General features: G+C 39.1%; 1 protein-coding gene across 3 annotated transcripts in view; it reads left to right on the top strand.

The window, feature by feature from the left end:
• The first annotated feature begins 9,612 nt into the window (after positions 1-9,612).
• Positions 9,613-19,855, top strand: part of LOC125268879 (NACHT, LRR and PYD domains-containing protein 3-like) — a 60,833-nt gene continuing 50,590 nt past the window's right edge. Inside the window, exons 1-3 of one of the 3 annotated variants that reach the window (XM_048191478.1) lie at positions 9,613-10,037; positions 10,154-10,270; positions 10,954-12,792. In XM_048191478.1, coding sequence (XP_048047435.1) covers positions 9,856-10,037; positions 10,154-10,270; positions 10,954-12,792 — 2,138 coding nt within the window. In that variant the 5' untranslated portion in view covers positions 9,613-9,855. Of the gene's footprint in view, positions 10,038-10,153; positions 10,271-10,953; positions 13,478-19,855 lie in introns of those variants that run through there. The other 2 variants (XM_048191479.1, XM_048191480.1) reach the window with 2 other exon arrangements.

The raw sequence follows: 19,855 nt of genomic DNA on the forward strand, positions 1-19,855 counted from the left end.
CTTTAACCACATTTAACAGTACATTAGCAACATGCTAACAAAACATTTAGAAAGACAATTTACAAATATCACTAAAAATATCATGATATCATGGATCATGTCAGTTATTATTGCTCCATCTGCCATTTTTTGCTATTGTCCTCGCTTGCTTACCTAGTCTGATGATTCTGCTGTGCATATCCAGACGTTCTGCCCTTTCTAATGGTTTGAATATGAGCTGGCAATGGCATATGCAAATATGGGGGGCGGAGCCCCCGATTGTTATGTAACAGTCGGTGTTATGTTGAGATTCGCCTGTTCTTCGGAGGTCATTTAAACAAATGAGATTTATAAAAGAAGGAGGAAACAATGGAGTTTGAGACTCACTGTATGTCTTTTCCATGTACTGAACTCTTGTTATTTAACTATGCCGAGATAAATTCAATTTTTGAATCAAGGGCACCTTTAAGGAAACCGATTGCCTTAAATTTAGCAAGTAAGTTAACTCATCATTTTGAATTGATAAAACTAGCTACCACACAGTACAGAGTACTTAGAAATCTTGAGTATTCACTGTAAAATGTAATTAGTTGAGTTTACTTAGAAAGCTTAATTAAACTGTTGGGTTTAGCTACCACACAGTACAGAGTACTTAGAAATCTTGAGGATTGGTAATTCAATTTTACAAATTGAGTACTTAGTTCAGTCATGTTAAAAGTCTTGTTCACATTATGTAGAAACTGCCTTAAATTTCTCAAGCATTTTTTACTCAAAGTTGCAACAATGGACCATACATTTATTTGTATTTATTAAACTGGAGATACTGTTGAAAATAATAAAGTTTGATGTCACCATCATGGTGGAAAGTGTTTGCTTTAGTTGGGCTCTTGACCTTGACTTTTAACATTAGTGTTTTTCTGGCTGTCGTAACTCAGTGTTTGTAAGACACAGCTGTTATGGTGAAAAAAGCCAAGAGAAATGCTGGGATTGATCTATTGCATCTTTCCTGATGATATCATTGAATACCCACAGATTTAATCCTGAGGTTTATACTTGATCAAAAGTGTGGTTTGTCATTAAAAACATAAGTATTTTTTAATAATCAATGAAACTATAGCAAGAGACGGAGCACTGTTGAAATCATATTTTTAATATGTTAGTCAAAAATCATTTTGGACTATATAGACACACGGAGACATCAAGAATCAGTGTATACATCTCAACAACGGTGACATGCTTCATGCTGCAATGCATGCTGGGAGCCATGGATGAGTTTTATACTATGATGGCTCCCAGCATGCATTGCATGTCACCGTTGTTGAGATTTATACGCTGATTATTGATGTCTCTGTGTGTCTAAAAGTAGTCCAAAATGTTTTTTGCCAAATATAATATTAAAAATATATGATCTCAACTGTGCTCAGTCTCTTGATTTAGTTTCAGCAATAAAATATTTAATTGTTTATAGTAACAAAACACACTTTTGATCAAGTACAAACCTTGGGATGAAATCTGTGGATTTTTGATGATGACATTATAAGTACAGATCCAACAGATCAATCCCAGCATTTCTCTTGGCTTTTTTCACCATAACAGCTGTGTCTTACAAACACTGAGTTACGACAGCCAGAAAAACACTAATGTTATTATTAAACTTTATTATTTTCAACAGTATCTCCAGTTTAATAAATACAAATAAATGTATGGTCCATTGTTGCAACTTTGAGTAAAAAATGCTTGAGAAATTTAAGGCAGTTTCTACATAATGTGAACAAGACTTTTAACATGACTGAACTAAGTACTCAATTTGTAAAATTGAATTACCAATCCTCAAGATTTCTAAGTACTCTGTACTGTGTGGTAGCTAAACCCAACAGTTTAATTAAGCTTTTTAAGTAAACTCAACTAATTACATTTTACAGTGAATACTCAAGATTTCTAAGTACTCTGTACTGTGTGGTAGCTAGTTTTATCAATTCAAAATGATGAATTAACTTACTTGCTAAATTTAAGGCAATCGGTTTCCTTAAGTTTTTTAAGTAAACCCAACAGTTTAATTAAGCTTTCTAAGTAAACTCAACTAATTACATTATTAGAGCTCATTATAATCTTTATTTGAGACTGGTGTTATGTTGTGAATAAAGTTCACCCCCCTGTGAAACAGTTTCTCTTATTTGTGAGAATATTTTACCTTTATGCTCTCAGCAGTTCTTACATTAAAGTGTCTTTATTATTATTATTATTATTTTTATTATAATTGAAATATTGCTTTTAATGTTCAATCAACTTTGGGACATAATCAACTCTGGGAAGTTAGTATCATTAATTCTGTAAGGCGCTTTGAATCAAATGAATATTTATAGCGTGTTTCCTCCAAAGGCTTCTTTCTCATTCCTCAAACATCATTGGAGTGTGTAATCATCATTATTTGGAAGAAAATATGAAATGGATAGGTGTTACACTGTTTCAGTGCATGGCACAGAGTCGAAGAACCACCTGACACAAATCCATGGATCACCCCCTTATACAGAGCATGGTAGGCTAAGAAGGGTCAAATTCATGCTTTCTGCATAACGAAATTATGTGAACCACACCTAATAAGCAGGTAGAATTACAGTTAGCTTGAAACGAGCTTTAGCTCAACTTGGGTGGGAATTTTTTGTATGTATTATTATTATTATTATTATTTTTTTTGTCTAATGAGGGATCAAACAAACAAAGGGATAGATGAACAAAATACAGGCTGTTTTACATTATGGGTTCCAGAAAGTGTTTATATGAGCTTGTATTTTTATTAGTATTTTAATTTATATATTCTGATTTGCAGGGACTTCTTTAGTATTCACTAGGTTTATCACAAGAGAAGTCAACAGCAACTATTTTCATGTAGCTATATATATTTAGAATAAATGACTGCACCAAGGAGAGGGACATAGTTTCTGAGCTTAGGAAGAGAAGGAGATGTTCATGTGTTATTGGGAGAGTCGAAATGAGAGAAAGAATTAAAGAGGACTTAATAAAAGAATGGTAAATTGGGTGGGAAAAGGAAATTAGGGTTATACACTACTTTTCTATACAACCTGACATTAAGAAAAGATGTTTCTGTACTTTGATATCCTGCAGGAAACTGTGTGGATTTAGGTTGGGTCAGGTTGGAGCACTGTGTGTTAAAGTACTCTCATGTATAGCAGGAAAACATGTTTCTGGACTATCTGGACTATGGGAATGTGGGAATCTGGAAACAGTAAGGTGTGTTTTCCTGGAATGTAGAAAATATAGGGTAGAAATAAATATATTATTTGTTAAACTAGCAGGACTTGTAGTTGAGGCTTTTTCTGTTTTATCATTGTTTGGACACAGTAATAAGGATAAACTGATCTCTGAGGAAGTTCTTCAGTTCTTCATGACATTGGACTGTATGTGAGAATTTAGTTTAAACTTTGACCTGTGGAGGGTAGTAATACTCTTAGCAGTGTCTACACTGCCGGAATTCTACAAGAAGAAGAAGAAATGTTTGTTTCGGTTTCGTTTCGATTCGAGCTTGAAGTGTCGGTGCTGAACGAACATCAGTGAGTTTGACGGTAAGTTCAGTTATCAGCTTTATTATATTGTGTCGTTATATGATGTTGTTCTGTGTGTTTATATGATCGTGACACACTCTTGTTCACTGACAACAACAAACACTGACGACCATGAATGGATGACGCCGGAAATGAAGGTACATATACGGAATCTGCGTCACTTTTCTAATCTTTATCCAAATTATATCAAAACCGTAACGATATTTCCACTTAAGATATATCTAGATGATGTATATTGACCTGTGAAACATTTTCTTGTCTTCTGATAATTATAATGTTATATAGGGAACAAGCAGGGGCGATTCCTTAATTTTGTTCAGGAAAAATTACTGGAAAATGATTTTACTACAGTTTAGTCCTGCATATTTTGATGTATTTTGTTATTGTTATAAATGTTCTGAATATTGTACCTCAGATGTGTGAAATGTTCACCTGTTTGCAAGTGTTGTGTGTTCATGTTCTGGTTTCTACAACTTTACCTCAGGAGGAGAAATCTGCCTTTATTTGAAAGAAATAAAGATTTTACATTTATATTACATCCTGATGATTATCAATATCCACTGATATGAAATATATGTCTCCCAGCTCTAGTTTAATTCATTTAATGATTCAGTTCTTTGTTGTGTTCATATTATCTTTGATGTTCACAGAGAACATCCCAAATAACAAGACTAATGTTCTCTCAAACTCATGAACAAACGTCTTTCCAGTAACTTTAATAGATCATATCTGTTAGATCATGATATAATGAAAGTTATCTGTTAGTGTCAAATGTTAGATGAATGTCTCTTTTTAACTTCTACTTTATTAGGACATTCAGAAAACATTCAGAAGTAACGTTCCCTTAATGTTTACAGAATGATCAAATGAAATATTCCTTTAGTGTTCACCTAAAGCTGGGGACACACCTAACGATTAGTTCACGAGTTCACACTTACAAATAATCAGATAGTAAATAGTATGCGTAGTATGCGTATTTGGCGTGCTGTCCGAGGAGAGGGCTCCGAGCTCGGTATTTTGGCCCGAACCCATTGTACTCCCCCCAAAAATTGCAAACCAATGCAGGACAGCAGCCGGAACATTACTGATGACCCCCAAAATTGCCTTGCTTAGGCTGAATGCGCTGCTGGGAGGGTTAGTAAAGGACCGGTAGAGTTATCGTCATATGGATGAAGACATTAGACAGCGCTGAGCTCCTGCGGGAGCATGGGCGACATCACTGCTGCGGCAGTGGAGGAATTAGCCAGACTAACTTAGCTCCTGCGGGAGCCGAGGCGACATCACTGCTGCGGCAGTGGAGATATTAGCCAGAATAACTGAGCTCCTGCGGGAGCCGAGGCGACATCACTGCTGCGGCAGTGGAGGAATTAGCCAGAATAACTGAGCTCCTGCGGGAGCCGAGGCGACATCACTGCTGCGGCAGTGGAGGAATTAGCCAGAATAACTGAGCTCCTGCGGGAGCCGAGGCGACATCACTGCTGCGGCAGTGGAGGAATTAGCCAGACTAACTTAGCTCCTGCGGGAGCCGAGGCGACACCACTGCTGCGGCAGTGGAGAAATAGCCAGAAGACCTGAGCTCCTGCGGGAGCCGAGGCGACATCACTGCTGCGGCAGTGGGGGAAATAGCCAGAAGAACTGAGCTCCTGCGGGAGCCGAGGCGACATCACTGCTGCGGCAGTGGAGAAATTGGCCTGAAGAACTGAGCTCCTGCGGGAGCCGAGGTGACGACACTGCTGCGGCAGTGGTGGAATTGGCCTGAAGAACTGAGCTCCTGCGGGAGCCGAGGCGACATCACTGCAGTGGCAGTGGAGAGAACAGCCAGAGGCACTGAGCTCCTGTGGGAGCTGAGGCGACATCACTGCTGCTGCAGTGGAGAGAAAAGCCAGAATAACTGAGCTCCTGCGGGAGCCAAGGTGACATCACTGCTGCGGCAATGATAGAAAATTTTCTTTATATTGGAATGATGGTATTGGTTGAGTTGGATATGGTGGCTTGCAGGTATGTGTGAGAGAACGAGCTGGAGCTGAAACTAACCGATAGGTGTTCGTTGGGCTTCTTTAATATGGAAGCGATTAGATCGGATGTAGTTCTTAAGCTTCCAGTGACCAAATGTTTGAATCTGATGCTGGGAGTGGCCTTTTTGGGTGGCTGTAGTTGCTGCTCCTATGCAGAATGGATTGTAGGGTTCTAGGGGAGGCAGCTTGAAGAATGAAGTTGAGAGAGGTGTCAAGGAGAGTTTTTTGCGGGTGGTTTATGGAAATATCAGCTCAGAATAAGGTACCGGGGTTGAGAATGGGTCCACCTCTGGTGACAACAGCTTGAATTTCTAAGAGGATCTGATGTTGTTGGCAACATGGTTTGGTTCCAGGGCTGTAGCATTTGGTGGGATGGGCATCAGTGTAGTAGACAGGGTGAACTGCGTTTGCTTGTGGGACAGAGCAAGGAGGAAGAAAGGCCGGGACCGAGGCCGTTAGCGGAGGCAGCCTCACGCTCGGTCGGCCCCTGGAGCCAGGGGAGGGATGAGGAGGTTAGAAAAGAGGGAAACTGAGAAAGGGAAATTGCGGCATCTGGGCCTGCACCGTTAGCGGAGGCAGCTTCACGCTCGGGTTTGCCCCTGGAGCCTGGGAAGGAACAGGGTGGTTAGAAAAGGAAGGAAGGGAAAGTAGGACGTCTAGGCCTGTGCCGATAGCGGAGGCAGCCTCACGCTCGGTCGGCCCCTGGAGCCAGGGGAGGGATGAGGAGGTTAGAAAAGAGGGAAACTGAGAAAGGGAAATTGCGGCATCTGGGCCTGCACCGTTAGCGGAGGCAGCTTCACGCTCGGGTCCGTAGTTGAACTGTAGACCAAAGATAAAAGAGGTAGGGTGAAAGATGGCGGGATGAAATGGTTGAGACAGCTGAGCTTGCTTCACTAGTAGAGGCATCCTCATGTTTGGAGTGAAGGCGTTCACCAAGAGGGGCAGGCATCTTTGGATGGAGTGCGGCGCCGGTGAAAGCCGCAATGTGTGGCTAAGCAGAGGGAGGAAGGTAGGGAATCTGGGGCACGGTCCAGGCTTGCTGCTGCTGCGGCCTGACGCGTGTTTCTAGCACATGAATTGAAGATACAAGAGTGAGGAGATGTAAGATGAAAGAGTGGTCTTGTGGAATTACTCACATCATGAGGTTTAAGTAGCTGATCGAAGATAGTAATTCCTGTTTAGAACAGTTTGGACTGTTTAGGAAGGTGGAAGCGAACAAATATCCTATTGATTCCTTATGCCGTGAGGCCTGGATATTAGCTGTATTCTAGTTAAGGCCCAGAAATTCAATGGACGTGGCTGGACCCATCGTTTTATCTGGGGCGATTGGAAACCTGAGCTCAGCGAAACTGTGCAGGGAAGAGAGAGAAGTTATTAAATTTTGTACATATTCTTATTTTCTCGAAAAAGGCCTGAAATCCTTTAAACCTGCATATTCACCTCTGACACAATGGTTTGATACTGTAAAAGACAGTACTGTTGAACTGTCATTGTTTGATGTTGAAAGATCATCAAACAGCAAAGTACAATATGATTTAGATGATCCTTTGTTCTTTAACTGTTGCTGGTCTGTCACAAGCACATTTATTTAGTAAAGATCAAAAGAGAATCATTTGAAGAGTTCAGATGCAAAAGCCGCTAAACGCCATCTCTGTCAAAAATGAGATAATGACATTGAACGAATGCTTACGGCACGTAGTACACGTTCAACAAATCACGTGCTTCAAATCCTCTAAATCGCAGCGTCAGCCCATTCAGAAATATCGGTTTGTTGGCAAAAGCCTCTAGACGCCACTTCCCTTTGGCAGCAAAAGCCGCTATATTCCGAGAACCACTCAGAAGGCGCGAATCGAATCATATGATTCCGAGCGGTTTCAATATAGCGGCGCGCTGAGGAGATTTTTTTAGAGTCAGATTCAGATTGAGATTTTTAAAATAAAAGATGGAGTACGATGAAATGGATCAGCCTGTCCTACTAATATTGAATGGCAGAAGAAAACGTTATTTACCTCAGAACTCCGCCTGTCATAAGGCAAAATAGCCTACAGTGGAAATGGCTTGGTCGCAATTGTATCATGCACTCATAACAGTTCTTCGTGCAGTGCCGTTACTTTGAAGGAATCAGATTTATTATACATCAAACAACAGCTCTATTTCACCAAAGACAAAGTCAAACAAGATGCTATTCTTCTGTCTCATATGGAAGCTGTGCCATATAAACGGAGGAGGCAAAAAGTGGAGGCTGAATAGAAGAGACGTGTTAGATCCCTGTGTAAAGAGGTTTGTCTACTGTTTAGTTTTTAAGTGATAAGTGCTCTCATCTTTTTCAGGGTTTTTAGTTGCATCTTTAGTGATTTTTCAACTATTTACCATGTCTTGTCCCAAATAGGTGGATGTAGATGTTTTTGCAAAAAAATGCACAAGTGGATTTAGCTGGTTTTGACGCAAAAGAAAATCTAACTTGTTAAAAACCAATAAATTGTCTAGAGTGACATTTTTGAAAAAAGGTTATTTTATTCTCTAGCTAATAACCTTATCATTACCTTTAAAATGAAATTCCTGAACTTGATTGTAAAAGCCTGGTAAAAAATGCTCATTTTAAAGAAAAGAAGTCTGATGGATTTAGAGGGTTTTGCATCTGAACTCTTCATTTGTAAAAGACAGAGCTTTGCATAATAAGAATGTGCACCTTGAATTTATTTTAATTGTGTTCAACAATCACTAAAATTTTACCATGAACACACTGCTTGTATAACATTGTTTATTTATATTTATTTGTGTTGGTTTCTTTTCTATCCAGACCTGGAAATTACTCAAATTCCATACTTCCAAACTGCAACATAATAGTTTATTCATTGGTTATCTGTCTGGTTTGTTAAGTTACTTACAAATTATGCTCGTTATAAAACAGATACAGATGAAAAGGGAACAGTAAGATTTATTTAAATGCATCAAAATAATGATTTGAAAATAATTTTTCCTACCAGTCTCTGCGTCTCCAATATTGAAGCAGTGGTTATACTTAAACAGAAATACATATTATGACTAAGTTTCTAAGCGATTTTGTTGATAAATCGCTGGACAGCGAGGACAGTAAGTTCCGAGTTTCAATGATTCTGTATGCATGTATCAGTTGATTGCGTGTTTAAACCACAATCGTGCCGTAATTTAGAACGGCAAACTTTACAGAAAAGTTTAAAACATGGATTCCCTCGATCAACATTGATACAGATGGCATAACTGTGGAAATTAATTCAGTGACAGAAAACGAGAAGGATTTTAACTGTGCTTTTGCTGGGTTGAGCCGATGGGGTGGAAAGTGTCAGCTGGCTTGGACTGATATCTGCGCTGCGGCGCGGCTTTGCTGAAAGGCCTGCTGCGGCGGCCTGATGCTGGAGGAAGGCCCGTTTCTTCACGGGAAGAGGCGAAATTGCCCGAGACTCGAGCTTGGTGCTCGACTGCCTTGTTGTCCATTTCTTTATGGCAGGAAAGATAGACTGGGCAGAACTAGGAAAATACACGGAAGGAAATCACGGATGTTTCGACCGCAGTGACGAAAGTCGGCCTCGGCGTCTTGGCATGCGGGGACCGTTTTGTTTGGGCTGAAGTGCCCCCGAGATGAATCGGCGGCGGTGTAATTGCTCCTAGTAAGGCCAGAGGATTGTGGCAAAGATACCTTGTGGACGAAAGATTCTTCATCGGACACACAGAGATTAATTTCGGACACGGTGGGAACTTAGGGCGGGTCAGATGCTGTCAAACTGTCGAGGAATATAGGTGAGTCGACCATGTCTTATATATATGCTTTCACTCATGCTGATTGGGTAGATATGTTGATTACTGATTGCTGACAGCTGGCCGAGATGACGTGATGATTAGTCAGATTATTTGAACGTTGCTCCTCCCGAATTTTGTTAATAAAACATCATTTAAAACATTCTAAGACTGAACTTAACACACATACTGATTGTTTCCTTCGACTGGAGCTGATTTATATACTCACACATGGAATTTGAACACCGACTGTAATCGTAGACTGAACGCAACTGGCTCTGACTGGACGCGATCAGTCATAAGTATCAACTTACATTCATTATCGGCCTTACAATCATTAAGTGTGTGCGCGGCTTAACTAAGACACATTTTGATCGTTCAAAGAATATGTAGAAATAATGTTTTCATAACTTAGTATCAAGACATTCTTAGAGCACATGTTGTTAACTGGGATATGTGCTGAAATGAACTCACTGTAAATTACTTGTAATTAAAGCATCTGCTAAATGCAGAAATGTAATATTAATGTAATGTTCCCAGTGTTTCCATATACAGGGAAGATGTCAGACTCTGAGACGAGGAAGAGAAAGAGATCTTCATCTCCAGATCCCAGCGGTGTGTCTCTGAAGAGCAATCAATCCATGGGTCATCCTCCTAAATTCAGTGATGGAGCACTGACCTCTGACCCCCAGGTGAGACACTGTCCTGTACTGAAGACAATAGACTGACTTATACAACAGCATTTGATTTAATTATATTATGTTAATTACAGTGTAAAGATGTATATGAATTATTATTATATCTCAGTATCTTCAGGAAGAGATCTTCATCTCCAGATCCCAGCTGTGTGTCTCTGAAGAGCAATCAATCCATACATCATCCTCCTGAATTCAGTGATGGACCAGTGACCTCTGACCCCAGGTGATTATCAGCATTATTTAGTGAGTTTCCTGCTGTAGTGAAACTAGATTGAGACACTTATTTATAAGAAAATCAGTGTACAATGTCAGTGTTTACTTATATAGATAAATATAATGAAATGTAAAATATGTACAGGTCTAAGCAGACAGCAGAATTTTAGTTGTCATGGATACAGTTACAGTATTTTCCAGAAAATAAATCACAGCTGACTGTAAGTCACAAAGGGTGAAAAATTACATTTTTGAGAGTAAAAATGCAGATGTTTAATCTGTGCATGAGTCATATTATCATTACAGTTATAAAGCAGCTCTACAGAAGACAGTAGTGTCATTATTCAGCTCAGCTCAGTTCATGTTTTGTTCTCATCTGATAGTTTCAGCGCCGTCATATCAATAATATTTCTGAATATTAAATGTCTTTTAAAGCCCAAGTAATGAAGACAAAACTAGTACAGGAATCTAAGAGACCAAAACTTCTACATAAGAGTCCAAAACAGACAAATATAAGATGCAGCACATTTCAAAATGTGACTTAAATTCCAGAAAATATGTTAAAGTTTAATGTAAATATGTGGAATATAACAGGAGTCTGTTAAACTGACACTTCTCTCTTAAATGTGTTGCTGTTCCTTGCATGATTTATTGATGAACATGTTTTTATGTTTGTATTTTGTTTCTAATCAGAGATGATCAGGCTGGAGACCAGGATTCTCCTCAAGCAGTAGATGATGAACTCCAGAGAGTCAAAGAGCAGCTCAAAACCAGCATGAAGAACAAGTATGAGAGATTATTTGAGGGACTGAACCTCCAGGAGAATGAAACCCTCCTGAACAGGATCTACACACAGCTCTACATCATAGAGGGAGAGAGTGAAGGAGTGAATGAAGAACATGAGGTTTTACAGATGGAGAAAACAGCCAGAACACAACACTCACAAGACACTCCAATCGACTGCAATGACATCTTTAAAGCCTCACCTGAACCAGGACATGAGGAGAAACACCAGATCAAGACTGTTCTTACTAATGGCATCGCTGGAATCGGAAAAACCGTCTCTGTGCAGAAGTTCATTCTGGACTGGGCCGAGGGAAAAGACAATCAGGATGTAGATTTCATGTTTGTGCTTCCATTTCGAGAGCTGAACTTGATCCGAGATCATCAGTACAGTCTTCACAGACTTCTGCTGGACTTTCATCCTGAACTTCAAGATCTGGACTCAAAGATTTATGAGGAGTGTAAAGTTGTGTTCATCTTTGATGGTCTGGATGAAAGCAGAATCACACTGATGTTTTCAGATGATGAGGAAGTTTCTGATGTGACTGAGACTTCATCAGTGGGTGTGTTGATGTCAAAGCTCATGACAGGAGAGCTGCTTCCCTCTGCTCTCATCTGGATCACCTCCAGACCAGCAGCAGCCAATCAGATCCCCTCCAAATACATCAACCGTCTGACAGAGATTCAGGGATTCAATGAGCCTCAGAAGGAGGAATATTTCAGGAAGAGAATCAGTGATGAGCATCAAGCCAGCAGAATTATCTCACACATCAGAAGAGCAAGAAGCCTCCACATCATGTGCCACATACCCGTCTTCTGCTGGATCTCATCCACTGTGCTTCAGAAGCTCCTGAAAGAAGATCTGAGTGCAGAAATTCCTCAAACTCTGACTGAAATGTACGTCCACTTCCTGCTGATTCAGATCAACATGAGGAATCAGAAGTATGAAGAGAGAGATCCAGAGAATCTGCTGCAGTCCAACAGAGAAGTGATTGTGAAACTTGCTGAAGTGGCTTTCAATCAGCTGATGAAGGGCAATGTGATGTTCTATGAGGAGGACCTGAGAGAGAGCGGCATAGACGTCACTGACGCCTCAGTGTATTCTGGGATGTGCACTGAGATCTTTAAGGAGGAATCTGTGATTCATCAGAGGAAAGTCTACAGCTTCATTCATCTGAGCTTTCAGGAGTTTCTCGCTGCTTTCTATCTGTTTTATTCACATGTGATCAAGAACAAGAAACCACTGGATGAATTCAGATTTTACAGATCTGATAAAGTCTCTCTGCATGATCTACTAACATCAGCAGTAGATAAAGCCGTTGAGAGAGAGAATGGACAGCTGGATCTGTTCCTGCGGTTCCTGCTGGGCGTCTCACTGGAGTCCAATCAGAGACTCTTACAGGATCTACTGACACACACAGAGAACAGCTCAAAGAGCATCAGGAAAATCACACAGTACATTAAAAAGATGATCAAAGGTGAAAATAGACTCTCCACTGAAAGATCTATCAATCTGTTTCTCTGTCTGCTGGAAGTCAAAGATCAGTCTCTGTCCAGAGAGATTCAGGAGTTTGTGAAATCAGACAAACACTCAAAGAGAAAACTCTCTCCGTCTCACTGCTCAACAATCTCCTACATGATTCAGATGTCAGAGGAGCCGCTGGATGAGCTGAACCTCATGAAATACAACACGTCAGATGAGGGGAGAAGAAAACTGATACCAGCTGTGATCAACTCCAGAAAAGCTCTGTGAGTGTTTAATCATTAACTGAAGTATCATATTTAATAATGAATCTGACACCTTTAAAATAAATGTTCCTAAATGGAAGATTTTCTCCTCAATAACAGGATCTTAAAGGGTCACGACACGCCTCTTTAATACAGTAGATAGTCACTAAAACGCCTGTTACCGCCGCAGGTAAACACAACCCAGTAGTCACGTGTGAAACTCGCTGGTGAAATCACCACCAGGTGGCACAAAGGGACGGTTGACATCATTGATCAGTAAAACTGGAATTGAGACATTTTCACTTGTGAATGAAGATAAAATTACATAAATTACTGCTAATATTAATAGCAATAATAATATATCATTATGACATTTAATCTTCAGTAATTATTCATCATAAATGCTTAATGTTCAGCTATTTGACGACTGTTACAGTGAACTATTACAGTGACGGCTGTGCTTGAAGTGTCTTACTTTTTACTGTACAGCACTAGCCAGTGTTTTACATTATTATATATTTAAAAAGGTGTGATTATGCCATAAAATAAATGAAATGATAGAGAAGGTGGATTACAGTGAATGGGAATATTATGAGTGATAAAGGTCTAGTTTTCTAACACATATTTACTCTGTCAGCATTGTGACTACATTAATGTCAAAATAAAAGATTTAACTTACATTTCAACAGGTCGCACACATACATGAATTAAAAATATCTGCCAATGAGGCAAGGAAAATATTCTTAATTTAAAGGGACAACAAGATTATTTTTCTTGCCCTTTGGCAATTTAGATATTTTATATTTTTTTTATTAAATATTTTTGCACAAAAAGTCATACATGTTCAAAACATGAATATCTCCACCCTCATTGTGAGCGCCTGTCAGAAACGCTCGGTTTATGATAAATTACGTCTGTTTTAATTGAAGTAGAAAAGAGTCGTTGTGGCAGCTCGGTTCCATCAAATACTCTTTTTGCAGTGACAAGCAACTTTGTAATGATGGTGAATCTCACTGAGTTTTAGGAATAACTCAGTCAAAAGAAAGAAGAAAAGCCCACCTCCCAACTCTTTATTGTGTTCATCAAAATAAATACAAACACAAGAACAGCTAGTTCACTGGAGTAATTATACAAACAAAACTGCAAATGATTTACATTAGAATCACAGGTTATCAGAATTATTAATGTTTTTGTCGTGGTCTAGTAGGGCCGCACGATTATGACAAAAATCACAATTGTTGATTATTCCTTGAAACTGTAATTGCGATTATTACTTACAATGATCACAATTTACACTGAATGATGTTTTGAATAGCTTTATGCCATTATTTGAAGCGACTGCATGCCATATTGTTATATCAAAACAAACAAGCTGAAAACACTCTTTCTGAAAAACTTTTATTGCTCTTCAAATATACATTGGTTTAGTTGCTATAAATAAATAAAAATATAAATATGCATGGTATTATGTTATGCTAAAAACTAAATTTAAAACAATGGGGAAAAACCTTTAGGTTATCTTATGTTATCTTAATTATCTTATACACAGAATAATGTAAGCTGACTTTTTTTTATAAATGCTCCTTTGAACAATTACATAATTGTGGCATTTCAGACTTGATTAATTGTGCAGCCCTATGGTCTAGAACAGGCAGGGCCGACGTGTGCCTATAGGAGAACTAGGCAGAAAAAGAGGAATTTAGATTTTAATTTAATTCATTTATTTATTGGACATTCATTTGGAATTATTTCACTTCAATGTTATCACCTGATTAGTTATTCGACATCTAAACTAACTTTCCTTCCGTCTACTTGATACCAAAACCCGCCCCAACCAAGAGCGTCATATGGTCTACATGTAATGTAGCCAATCACAGACATATCTGCTGATTTCACAATGGCCAATCAGAAGTGTTTAAGTTAGAACTGAACAGTTGAGCTTGTGCCGCCTTTAGAATAGGTTATTATGAAATCCTGCTGACAGTGCTGTTTTTAGTCTTTTATAGTGATAGTGAATCTGACACACGTCATCAGTGCCTCATTGAAACAAGTTTATTGTGTGTAATAATGTGTATTTTGCCCAATTAATTTATGCACTTGTGAGAAAACTATACTTTTAAATATTAATGCAGTCACTCACAGACATAAATTAATTTCCACAGAGCTGTAAGTTCATAGATGATGATTAATAGTGAAATAAATAGTAAATGTTAATATAATTTTGGGACTTTTAAACAAGCACTTAAAAGAGCTTAAAGGAGTAGTTCACTTTCAAATTTAATTTTCCTGATAATTTACTCTCCCCCATGTCAGCCAAGATGTTCATGTTTTTCTTTCTTCAGTCGAAAAAGATTTTTGATGAAACTATTCCAGGATTTTTCTCCATATAGTGGACTTCAGTGGCCTCCAAACTGTTGAAGGTCAAAATTACAGTTTCAGTGCAGCTTCAAAGGGTTCTACATGATCCCAGATGAGAAATAAGGGTCTTATCTAGACAAAACATCACTCATTTTCTAAAAAATAATTAAAATTATATATATATTTTAACCATAAATGCTCATCTTAAACTAGCTCTCTTCTTCTCCTCTATTTGAATTCCAGCAGTGTAGACACTGCTAAGTGTATTACTGCCCTCCACAGGTCAAAGTTTCAACTAATTGTTATATACTTGCGCTAGTACATTGTATATGACAATTTAGTTCAAACTTTGACCTGAGAAGGGCAGTAATACACTTAGCAGCGTCTACACTGCTGGAATTCAAATAGAGAAGAAGAACAGAGCTAGTTTAAGATGAGCATTTATGTTTAAAGGTGCCCTCGAATGAAAAATTGAATTTATCTTGGCATAGTTAAATAACAAGAGTTCAGTACATGGAAATGACATACAGTGAGTCTCAAACACCATTGTTTCCTCCTTCTTATATAAATCTCATTTGTTTAAAAGACTTCCGGAAAACACGCGGATCTTAACATAACACAGACTGTTACATAACAGTCGGGGTGTGCGCCGCACTATTTGCATATGCATGCCAGCCCATGTTCCCAACATTATGAAAGGCATTCAACAAGGGCAGCCAGTAAACGTCTGGATCTGCACAGGTGAATCAACAGACTAGGTAAGCAAGAACAACAGCGAAAATGGCAGATGGAGCAATAATAACTGACATGATCCATGATAGCATGATATTTTTAGTGATATTTGTAAATTGTCTATCTAAATGTTTCGTTAGCATGTTGCTAATGTACTGTTAAATGAGGTTAAAGTTACCATCGTTTCTCACTGAATTCACGGAGACAAGAGCCGTCGTTATTTTAATTTTTAAACACTTGCAGTCTGTATAATTCATAAACACAACTTCATTCTTTATAAATCTCTCCAACAGTGTAGCATTAGCCGTTAGCCACGGAGCACAGCCTCAAACTCATAGAGAATCAAATATAAACATCAAAATAAATACTTTACTCACATAATTCGAAGCATGCATACAGCATGCATGACGGACATCTTGTAAAGATCCATTTGAGGGTTATATTAGCTGTGTGAACTTAGAAAATGAGTGATAAGGCACTTATTTCTTGTCTGGGATCATGTAGAATGCTTTGAAGCGGCAATGAAACTGTAGCTGTGTCTCATTTCATTTAATTTCGAAGGCTGCATCCTCAAGAGGACGAATCCTGTGAAGGATGCAGTATATGGAGTGTCCTTAGCCAGAATTAAACGAGACATCATTTGTAGGACACACAGGCAGAAAAGGAAACAGGAAGTATATCGTTGCTATGCCAAAGCGTTCACTGCAGCCTCGTCGTGCTCTCAGCAAATGAATGAAAATTATGAAAGAAATATGAAAGAAAGAATGAATTATGAAAGAAAATATATTTACTTGTTTTATTTTGGTTAATGCTTGAGGAGCTGGCTTAACAGATGTACAACAGATACAGAGACAAAGGATAAGAACAAAGTTTAAAACAAACAAGCTTGAAACCACTTACGTTTAAATACTTCACTTGTATGTACATTCGCCGATGTCACCATTTATTTTTATTTTTTTTCAAATAAATGACGGTTGTTAACAGTGATGCAAAGAATTGTGGGCTATCTGCAGCAGCGAAGGATACACCTCATGCATCCTCCGAATTCCTGTGAAAGAAGGACGCATTCCAAGGTCGCGTTGGGAGTGTCCTACTTACTACTTACAGCCTCAATGACGTATGCAACCTTCGAATGTGAGCTCCGGAGGATGCAACCTTTGAAATGAGACACAGCTAGTAATTTTGACCTTCAACTGTTTGGAGGCCATTGAAGTCCACTATATGGAGAAAAATCTTGGAAAGTTTTCATCAAAAACCTTAATTTCTTTTCGACTGCAGTGAGAAGGACATGGACATCTTGGATGACATGAGGGTGAGTAAATTATCAGGAAATTTTAATTTGAAAGTGAACTAATCCTTTAAAGCTATGGTTTGAAACCTGCAATTGCAGTGATTTGTGGCATTATCATCTTTAGGTGGGTTGTACTTCGGCACGGCTCCTCAGTGGATGAATCTAATGTTTTGAGGAGCAGCTGCAGCTATGTGGGGGGGCTGTCAGGAGTATTGGCAATGCACCAGTGTGGATCTTCACTGTACATCGCAATTACATTCAATGTCTTGTATGTATGTCCAAAAATAAGAAGTTTCACCAGAAAATGTAAGCTGAAGAAATAACATGTCATCCACTTTTGTTCTGACAAACTCAAAAAAAGTTTTACAATAGATCACGCTGCCAATGGTGCAAATCATTATACTTTGTTTTCGAATTGTTAATGTTAAAAACATCAACTTTGCATGACTGTGTTTGTAGTTAGTATTATCGTTATTCATAACTATGGATTAAGTAGTGGTTCAACGGATCACAAAACTCAAGGTTCGTATTGTATCACGGTTATTAAGTCACGGATCGGACCATTTTTGACGTAATGACTCAACAGACAAACATCAGCAAACATGTATTTCCCATGAATTCCTACCAGTATCAATCAGATTATAAAACATTATTACAGGCTTACCCTTGTGAATCAAGCTAAAGTAAGGAGATAGTTTTGAAAAGTGATTGGTTCTGACTTTGCTCAGTAATTCATTTTGGAAAATTTTCAACCAAAAAAAAGTTATGGACAGCAGCTTTAAGCATCTGACAGAGTTTCATTCCCAATATGCACTAGGGGTTGAACGACTTCAGATTATTTAAAGTCGACATTTATGTGTTTAAAGTCGAGTTGACGTCAAACAGTCGATGATGACGTCATTAATGAACAAATAAGGTATTAGAAATGTACAATAATAAATGCACAACATTTATTCAAATAGAGCTAGTGTTTAATATGATAGTTTAATCTTACATCTACTGCAATGCAGTATGTTGTTAGTCTGGAGAGTATTTAGTCCATCTCTACCTGCCCTTTACAGTCCCTCATTAAAACTATATGAAAACAGCCAGAAGTGTACTAATGATGTGCCATACTCCATGTTCACAACAGTTCTTTTGTCTTTGGGTCATTATATTTCTCACAGATTTCTGCTCGTCTGAAATCAGATACAGATAACATAGCTCAGTAAAGACTACATTTATATGAATATATTAGTGAGTTATTTCTACATTCATCCGATCAATATTGAGAATCCAGATAGTATATTCAAACATATCTTTTGGAGCGCTCTTGGAGATTGCATTTATTTGTCATTAACTGTTTGATACAGAGCATAAATGTGGACTTCAAAGATTTCTGATCCTGTTGCGCCCTCTAGGCCATGACCAGCGACTAGTCGATGTCATGCTTAAAGCATCATGGCAGAGCATTAAAGTCGATTAGTCGATGCAACCCCTAACGCGCACTCATTAAGGGCTCCTTTATTTCGCTAACGTAATTTTAAAGGATTTGATTTCCACATGCATAAATCAGCATATTAATCTCTGTCTCTTCATCACTGTAAAGCTTAAACTACCTATCAAGCATTTATACTATCACTGTGCCTGTGAACACCATTGACTCAAACTAATAACTGAACCACCAAATAGTGGGAAACATCTCAGGTTTCACATATAACCATGGTTCCCTGAGAGGGGAACAAGACGCTGCGTCGCCATGGCAATGCTTTGGGGATCCCTTCAGCGTAAGCGCTCCTGAAGATGTGTACAACTAGTCCAATTGTGATTAGTGCAACGTCATCCAGTGACGTATGCCGGCGGAATGCGGAAACTATAAAAGAGCTGTCAAACACAGCTGTTTCAGCTACTGATCTGAAGCAAGCAGTTGACAGGCATGCAGGAAGTATGGCAAGGGGACGCAGCATCTCGTTCCCCTCTCAGGGAACCATGGTTACATGCATAACCTGAGACGTTCCCTTTCGTGGGAACTCGCGCTGTGTCACCATGAAAAAGTTTTGGGGAACGAATACCCATGTCACCATACTGACAAAATGCCTGTCCTGATGTGAAGCAGAAATGGCACAAACTAGGTCATGAGCAATTGGGAACCAGGCGTGACTGGTAAATTCAAACTATAGAACCTAATGAAGGTGTGTGGGGAAGACCAACCCGCCGCATCACAAATATCTTGGAGGGAGGCCCCCAACTATAGTGCACAGGACGATGCCATACTTTCAGTGGAATGAGCCCTAAGAGGCAGAGATGAAGGCACCCATGCACCTCACATGCCTTGGATATGACCTCTACAATCCACTTGCTGATGGTAGGTTTAGTAGCCGGGCAACCCTTCTTTGGGGGCCCCAAGCATACTAATAACTGATCTGATTTTCTCCATTTAGAAGTCTTTCTGACATAACACTGGAGGGCTCTGACTGGACAGAGCAATTGCAGATTCTCGCGTCCAGCCGACGTTAGAGGAGGATGAAAGTCCTGGAGGACTGTGGACCTCATCACATTAGTGGGTACCTTAAAGCAAACCTCAGGAACTTTCTGTGTTCCGGAAGGATGGAAATGTGCAAGTCTATCGTGACAAACCGGTCCTCAGACCTGATTGGACTCACGATGAGAGGCAACGTCAGCATCTTGAACCGAAATCTCCTCAGAGAGCGGTTGAGCTGCTGC

The sequence above is a fragment of the Megalobrama amblycephala genome, linkage group LG5, assembly GCF_018812025.1.
Source record: "Megalobrama amblycephala isolate DHTTF-2021 linkage group LG5, ASM1881202v1, whole genome shotgun sequence".
Classification (NCBI taxonomy): Eukaryota; Metazoa; Chordata; class Actinopteri; order Cypriniformes; family Xenocyprididae; genus Megalobrama; species Megalobrama amblycephala.